At 60.0% G+C, this 8,010-nt stretch overlaps 1 protein-coding gene across 11 annotated transcripts in view; it reads right to left on the bottom strand.

Annotated features, from left to right (window-relative positions):
• Positions 1-203: 203 nt before the first annotated feature.
• RIPOR1 (RHO family interacting cell polarization regulator 1) overlaps positions 204-8,010 on the bottom strand; it is a 31,988-nt gene continuing 24,181 nt past the window's right edge. For 9 of the 11 annotated variants that reach the window (XM_048316266.1, XM_048316270.1, XM_048316260.1 and 6 more), the window contains 14 exons: positions 7,800-7,925; positions 7,366-7,514; positions 7,027-7,156; positions 6,680-6,820; positions 5,123-5,929; positions 4,690-4,829; positions 4,217-4,391; positions 3,933-4,068; positions 3,604-3,765; positions 3,308-3,466; positions 2,763-2,959; positions 2,572-2,655; positions 2,180-2,270; positions 204-1,169 (listed from right to left, as the gene is read on the bottom strand). In XM_048316266.1, the coding sequence (XP_048172223.1) occupies positions 1,072-1,169; positions 2,180-2,270; positions 2,572-2,655; positions 2,763-2,959; positions 3,308-3,466; positions 3,604-3,765; positions 3,933-4,068; positions 4,217-4,391; positions 4,690-4,829; positions 5,123-5,929; positions 6,680-6,820; positions 7,027-7,156; positions 7,366-7,514; positions 7,800-7,925 (2,595 nt within the window). In that variant the 3' untranslated portion in view covers positions 204-1,071. Of the gene's footprint in view, positions 1,170-1,885; positions 1,950-2,179; positions 2,271-2,571; positions 2,656-2,762; positions 2,960-3,307; positions 3,467-3,603; positions 3,766-3,932; positions 4,069-4,216; positions 4,392-4,689; positions 4,830-5,122; positions 5,930-6,679; positions 6,821-7,026; positions 7,157-7,365; positions 7,515-7,799; positions 7,926-8,010 lie in introns of all 11 variants that reach the window. The other 2 variants (XM_048316261.1, XM_048316263.1) reach the window with 2 other exon arrangements.

Genomic DNA, 8,010 nt, shown 5'->3' with positions numbered 1-8,010 from the left:
TCGTGCCATCTTGGGTGATGCATCCCATGCCCAGCAGCCAAATTTTGGCAACATTTGGCTGAGTTGCAGGGCAGGGAAATGCCAAAAATCACAATTATTTCCCATTACATCCCCTGTCATCCTCCAGGCAGCTATGCTGACACCCAACTTGCCCTGCCCCAGAGCACTGGGGCCAAAGAAACACCCTCACAGCGACACTGACACTCTTTAAAGGTTTGTTTTTATTTCTGGTTTAAAATCAAAATTAGTCATTCTCTGTAATTACATTATATATAGATTTATAGAGACATTATAGAAAAGAATTTTTTGCTTTTGTTTTTCTGCAAAAATCTGTAAATAAAAAATAAAATAAAACAAACAAAAAAAAGGTGGCAGCTTCTGTCCATCCATCTGTCCGTCCCTCTATCACTCCTCCTGCCCCTGCCCTCCACAGCACTTCCCAACAGGCCAGGAAAGGCTCTGGGCTGAGGCCACATCTCACTACACTCCCTACAGCCACAAGCCAGGGAGGGACAGGAGCATGTGGAGCTGGAAAGAAGAAACGCCAGCAGAATATATTAATATCTCATATTTCATTTTATTTAAGTCCTGGGGACTCCAGGTGGCAGAGGGCAGCAGTCCCCATGGCCCTGGCAGCTCCTGGAAAGAAACAGCGAGGTTTCCAAAGTGCAGGTCCTTCCGGGACAGGGCGCGTGCCCTCGAGCGAGAGGAAGGCAAGAGGAGGCAGAGAAATCCAGTACCTCTCCCCGCCGCCCCAGTGCCGGCAGCTGTAGCCGGCGAGGGGGGCAGGAAGGGTGGGCTCCCTGGGTATTTTAAATAGCGATCAGAGGGTGGGATGTGCAGCGAGCCCCCTGCCCAGTGGTGCGGAGGTGGCACCTGTGGGGCCGGTGGCCAGGGACAGGGAAGCGGTGCTCCGTAAGGCAGTGTGCAGCCGTGGCGAGCTGCCGGCGGGCGGGGTAATACTGTGATGTGGTGCTGAGAGCGGGAGCTGCCGGGTCCCCAGTCCGTGCAAGCCCGGGCGGCCCAGCGGTGCCTTTGCCCTCAGAGATGGCAGGTGGGTGTGCGTGGGTCTCAGAAAGCTGTACTGGCCATGCTGGCTGGTGCAAAGATCCGCGGGAGGCTGTCCAGGGTCTCCTCCAGTCGCCGGTGAGCTGATTTACCATCTTCCCCTGCAAGTAAATGCCATGGTCAGTGATCCAAACTGTGTAAGTTCTGTCCCCTGCCCATCCCTGGCCACCTACCCTGGCCTTTCCAGGGAAGCATGCCTAACACCTGGCAGAGCTGAGCCTGCGTGCTATGGCCACAGCATGGAAACCTCTCGTTCTCCTTAGCATGCCCCTGGGCAGGTCCCAGCTGGGATCTGGATCAAAAAGTCCCCAGAGCTCCTGATTCAGAGGCTGCAAATCCTGTTCTCAGCTGCCCACGCGGGGCAGGGATAACCCGTGTTTGGGCTGCAGGAGTGTTGGCTTGTGGAGAGCCCCACTTGGGGCCAAGGGACCACTGCTCAGGGCTGTGCCAGCTCCAGTGGTTCCAACAGCTGTGCACATCTGCATGCACTGGCACTGGGGTCCCAAGGGCTCCCCCGGGACCCCCAGGCACACACAGGGATGCACACATCCACGCTACAGGCTCACTCTGAGCTCTGCCCACAAATCTGCCTGCAGCAGCCATCCCCAGCAAGAGGTGGTGACATGGACAATCTGCTGGGACACAGGACACAAGGCATCTACATGTGTCAGGGTGCCAGTGGGATGTGCACTATCAACAACCAAGACACACAGACTCCAAAACGTGACACAGCTGACAGGCTCTAAGACGGAGACATTCGTGAGCAAAGCGGCCAGAGCAGGGACAAGGGGGACAAGGACAGCTCACGTGTCCCAACCTGTGCAGCAGCTGCCGCGATCTGGAGGCCTAGAAACCCACTCAGATGGTTCTCTCAGGGCCATCTAGCAAATAATAAATAACAACCAGGCTTAGTGCTGTGGCTACAGGATGCCTGGCCCTCACTGCCAGCTTGCTCTTGCCTGGCAGAGCTTGGAGCATGATGAACCAGAGTGCGTGGGGTAGGCAGGGACCAGCCACAGAGCCCCATCTCCCATGGGCACTGCTGGCACCAGGAGATGCCACTTGGGATGCTGTGGGTGAGGAGCAAGCAGAGAAGCAGTGGGACACTCACCGCACAGCATCAGGCTCTGCTTGGCTGCCTCCCGCACAGGCTCTTTGTCAGTTTGGCACAGGTAAACCAGCTGCTCGATGCTCTCCTTGGCCTGCAGGAGAAGGGACAAGGAGAGGAGGTTTGAGTGTCAGGGGTGGAGCAGGAACACAGTCAGATGGGGAAGGCAGTACAGGGCATTGCAGCCCCATGGTCCAGAAAAGCCCCTCATCCTCTTTCTTCCCTCCTTTTTCCTTCCTGCTCTGCCCCTGCCTGCTGCTACAGCACATTTGGGGCATCCCCAGCTCTTCTCTCCCAGGAGCAGGAGGCTGTGCAGGTGTGTCCAGAGTCACCAGCCACGTGTTTCCTCTTCCTCTGAACATGCAGCCCTGCTGCCCCCTCCCCACATCCCTCACCTTCAAGCAGCCCAGCGCCGCACACCCTGCCACACGTGTCTGCACCTCCTCATCCTCCAGCTGCTCCAGGAAGCACACGAGGGCCTGGGGGAGATAGGGGAGTCAGTGCCACCATCCGCAGCAGAGCCGGGGGCAGCCCCCCGGGGGCTGTGGCACCAGCCCACCTCGTCCCTGGCTTGCCCAGCACGTACCCGTTGGCGGAAGCGGGGGTTTTCCGCCAGGCTGCGGAGCTGGGCTGACACGGCGCTCACCACCTTGCTGTTGCCCTCCACGAGGAGCAGGCTCAGTGCCTTCAGTCCCTCCTTCTTCAGGCGGCCCTCGGGCACGCGCTTCAGGGCACGCAGCACCACATCCTGGTCGTCTGAGTTGAGGTTCTGTGCCAGCAGCGCTGCGGGAAGCCATCAGCTCAGCCAAGGTGTGGAGAGTCACATGGCACTGCCCCCACGCCCCTGCCACCCATCCCTGGGCACCCTGGATCCATGCTGGGCAGAGGGGGCCCCACACAGGGTGCCAATGCATGGAGTTGCTCCCCAAGACACTGGGGACCTACAGCAAGGATATGGGAAGGCAGCATGGGACTGGGCTGCACTCTGGATCAGACTTGCCCACCCCAAGGATGGCTGAGCCTCTGGGTGGTGCCCCAGAATGGTCATGGCACTGCTGCAGGGTGATCAGTCACTATGGTGATACTCTGGCACCCCATCCCAGGGCTTAAGGAGGGTGGGAGGACACCCACCTTCCTCTGCCAGCTCCATCATGTAGGTGTCAAGCACCAGGGCACCGAGTGACTCAAAGTGGCTCCAGTACTGGAAGATGGTGACCTGCTCGCTCTGGGCGCTGCCGGGCCGCCGGGGCAGCCGCCGATTCAGCACGTCTTCCACCAGTTTCACACACACTGTGGGAACGAATCAGGATCAGGGTGTGCAGCAGCCATGGTCACCCCTCTGTGGAGCTCCTGGCACCCATATCCTCCCACTCATGGTCACTGAGTGAGACTGACAGCTCCCCAAACACCCCTGGGCACCCACTCACCAGCATCAGCCAAACCAGGGTGCTGCTCGCTGATGGGAGCTGCATACTGGGCACTGAGCACCTGCAGGAACCGCTCCACGGGGCAGGTGTAGACATTGGGCACTTCCACACAGAGGTCCCAAAGGGGCAGCACGCCCTCCTTCCGTGTCGAGAACTGCACCACTGTGGGAACAGGCACTGTCAGACCTCCCCAAGGCCATGGCAGCAGGCGGGTGACTCCTGCCCTCTGTCTGGCACGGTCCCTCACTGCCCAGCCATGCCCACGAGTGGACACAGGTTTCACACAGCCTCCAGGGTGGCACAGAGGGTCCCCTCAGCTGTCTCTTTACCGTCAGCAGCTGAGGTGGCTGCTCCTGCGCGCTCCTCCGTCAGCTGGCACACCATCTCCAGCACCTGCGACTCCCGCAGCAGCCTGTCCAGGGCATACATCTCCTGGCACCGCAGGGGACCGAAGGTGCCCAGCTTCTGCAAGGCACAGCCAAACCAGGGACTTCAGTGACAGAGCTCACTGCCCACATCACAGCCTTCAGGCTGCAGCAAGACCCCCTTCAAGGGCTCACATACAGCCCACCCTAGGGTGTCTCCTGCTGCCATATCCCACCCTGGTCCTCACCAGCAGCAGGCTGTTGCAGTTGTTCAGGTGAAGCACCAGAGCCTTATCCAGGAACTCATTGCCAGTGCTCATGGGGTCAGTGCTGGCCTCAGAACCACTGCACATTCCAGTGTCATCTGCCCCCATCTCGCCAGCGCTGGGGGCCCTGGTGCCACGCAGGGGTCTGCCAGCCCTCCTGCAAGCCAGGGAGAGATCAAGGCAGTGGATCAGCACAGGACACCTGGACCTGCCCCTTCCCCACCCACAGGGCAGAGGATAAGTCTCTGGAGGCACAGGGGCTGCCTCCAGCCCACCCCTCACAGAGAGCTGCAGGGTGCTACCACAAGGACCAGGTACTTTCTGGATGTTCCCTAAGCTGTGAGGAACAGGTCTAAATATGCTTAGGCACCCTGGCAGAGCTGAACATCCCCCATTCCAACTGCCCCAAGGCCATCTCCTGCCCTGTGCCCCATCCTATGAGCCCCACTGTGCACCTCTCATCTTGGAGAGGCTCCTCCTCAGAGCCCTCTGAGTCCTCCATGTCGGAGGTGTTGAGGAAGCTGAAGCTCTCCAGCGCGTGCTCCACTGTCAGGCTGATGCTGGAGGCCCGGCTGAGGAAGATGCCTTGCTTCTGCTGTGGAGGAAGGCATGGTGGAGTTGAATCCTGGCTCACCAGCCAAGATTGCCCTGCCACCCACATTACCAGGCTATGCCATCAGGGATGGCCCCATCCCCATCATCTCTGGGCACTGCCAGCAGGGATGGCCCCATCCCCATCACCCCTGGGCACTGCCAGCAGGGATGGTCTTGTCTCCATTGTCTCAGAGCACTGCCACAATGGCTGTCCCTGTCCCCATCATCTCCAGGCATTGCCAGCCAAGATGACCCTGTCACCCTTGCCCCGTGACACAGCTGGGAGCCCCTCACCAGCAGCATCTCCTCCAGACGTTTGAGCTCTCGTTCAAGGGGCTGCAGCTCCGGGAACTGTCCCCGATAGTCATCCAGAGCTGAGCCCAGAAGGCCAATTGCCTCCTCCAGACCTGAATCCACCATCTTCCCCTGCAGCACCTCAGGGATGCTGGTGGGCTGTGATGGGGTTGGGACGGGCCTCTCTTCTGCAGAGGCTTGTGCCAGTGCTGTGGGGGTCCCGGTGCCATAGTCACTCTGTGCTGGTGCCTGGCTCTGCACTGGCTCGGCCCTGCCAGCCTCCTCCTCGCAGGAGGTGGCCCATGCCACAGAGGCACGGGGCTTGGCCTCAGTGGCCCTGTCCTGCCCTGCCACAGCAGCTGCCACTGCAGCACCAGGGTCTGCGTCTTGCTCGCCCATCCCTGTGTCCTCTGGGCTGGGTGCGGGCTCCCAAGAGCTCTCCGCAGTCTTGACCTCCATCGTGGCATCCACGCTGGCCTCGCTGATGTGGCTCAGAGTCCGGGAGTAGGGCACATGCCCGTTGGCCACTGTCTCCTTCTTACGGCTGCCTGGCTCCTCCGGCTGGCTCCCAGCGGAGGGGACACTGCTGCCACTGGCCCCAAGCATGGCATCAGCCTCCTCTGGTTGCTGGGAGAAGGAGATCTCGATGGCGGGGGCGGAGGCCTGCACCTCGGGCTGCACGATGGGCTTGTGTGTGGCATGGCGGGCGCTGCCGGACAGCTGGGGGCTGGAGGAGTCGTCCGAGGACTCAGAGGAGATGGACCAGGCTGTGCCATTCTCCAGCTCCTCCTGGCGCCGCAGCATATTCTGGAGAGGGGGAGAATGGTGTCAGCCGAGACCCTGCTCCTGCTTCCCCTGCTCCTCCAGCTGTCTGCGTGTCAAGCAGGGGCAGGATCGATCTGAGCTGGAGGGCACTGAGGCTGCCATGGCTCTGCTGGCACAGCAGGATGGTCAGCAAGCACTTGGCAGATTCCAGCTCTCGATCCCACTCCATGCCAGCAGGCAATCCAGCTCCCCATGACCAGCCCCATATGTCCTGGAGCCTTGGGGTGCCAGCGGCCCCCTAGCACAGTGGGACACAACACATGGAGCCAAGGACACCACCCACCATGGCTGCAAGGACAGCAACAGCTCTAGCACCAGCTTGTGGGGACACCACTGGCCACCACACCAACTTTGTGGGTCACCATCACTGAACTGGTGCCACGCCAATTCCACATTAGTCACACCAGCACCATGACAGCATCACACAAGTGCCACGCCAGCACTGCCACACCAGCACCATCTCACCAGCACTATCACCAGCACCACACCAATGCCACCAGCACGGGGACACGGAGAAGCTGTGTACTCACTAGTGCCCAGCTCTTGCATGGGGGTGAACCCAGGCTTCCCTAGCTTGGGGACTAGCTCTGCAGGACCAGCCAGACCCAGCCTGGCAGGATCAGGCCTTTGGGCATCAGCAAGGGAGAGCAGGAGACAAGGAGTGGCTACAGCTACTGCAGGATGGCCACAGCGCTGGGCTAAGCTACTGGCCTGCTCCAGCCCTGCACTTACGCGGCCCTGCTGCGGCCATCTCCCGAGCTCGGCCGAGGAGACATCGCCGCAGGAGCAGCTCTGAGACAGCTTCTCGAAGAGTGTCTCCCGAAAGATGTCCAGCAAGGACCAGCCACGCTTGTCAGCCGCCCGCTCCGGGCTCTTGGGCAGAGAGAAGAGGAGCTGTGAACGTGGGAGGGAGGAGCATGTGCCGGTACTGGGGAGTCCTGGTGGGATGGCTGGAGAGGAAGGAGCTGCCTACCCGTCCCTGAGCTGTGCCACCCTCTGAGACGTTGCCTAGGCACATCCCTGTGAGGATCCCTCCACTGGCCATGTCTCCTGAGCAGCCCTGCCTGGTGCACACTTACATAGAATGCCTGTTCCCGCAGGGACGGCGTGTCAGGGGGACTCTGGTTGTAGGTGGAGAACCTCTTGTTCACCGTGGAAGCCTTGTTGACACTGCTGGCTGCCGAGGGCTGGTCGTCCTTGTCGAAGGGGCTGGGGAGGACAGCAGGGAGGTGAGGGGTGTGCACCAGCCTGGGGGGTCTCAAGACACCAGGACTCCCTCCAGTACAGCTCTGGTTTTCCATAATTACAGCCCAGTTTTGGGACAGGAGACAGCCTGGGGTGGGCCATCTCTTGCCATTCCATGCTGGGCATCCCCAGCACTGCCATGTGCCACCCGCAATGCCTGCTGAGGTACTCACTTCCAGGTCACCTCCAGGCTGAGTTTGAGGGTGCCCAGGTCGTTGATATCCACAGCCACTACCTGGGGCAGAGCCGCAAAGAGGTCCTTGGTCTCACAGGACACATTGCCCACCACAACGTGGTTGGCCAGGCTCTTTAGCTCTGTCACCTGGAGGAGGAGAGGAAGGAAAGGAGGAGATAAAACCATGGGCCAGTGAGGGTGAGGTTTAGGCAAGGTGCTGGAGGGAAGCCCAGGGAAGTGGTGGAATCACAATCCCTGAAAGTGTTCAGAAAACATGTGAATGTGGCACTTGGGGACATAGCTTAATGGTGGGATCGGCAGTGCTGGTTAATAGTTGGACTTGATGAGCACAGAGGTCTTTTCCAACCTAAATGACTCTACGATGCAGGAGGATAGCTGGCCCACCCATCCCTGCCCTTTTCTGCACTGTACCTTGATGGAGAGGAACTCGGTGACGAGGGGCAAGAAAACCATTTCCTCGCTGTCCCACACCTGCTTGCTGTTCACCTCAATGCGCCCTCGCAGCTTCCACCGCTGCCGTCCGTACTTCATGAAGATCTGGGGATGCAGAGGTGTGGGTATAGGGGAGACATGACCCCAAGGTGATGGGTGCTCTCTGTATGTCCCCAGGCATGGCCATGGA

The sequence above is a fragment of the Corvus hawaiiensis genome, chromosome 12 (genome assembly GCF_020740725.1).
Source record: "Corvus hawaiiensis isolate bCorHaw1 chromosome 12, bCorHaw1.pri.cur, whole genome shotgun sequence".
Classification (NCBI taxonomy): Eukaryota; Metazoa; Chordata; class Aves; order Passeriformes; family Corvidae; genus Corvus; species Corvus hawaiiensis.
The sequence above is the reverse complement of the archived record's forward strand: the minus strand, read 5'-3'. Positions and strand labels throughout refer to the sequence as shown.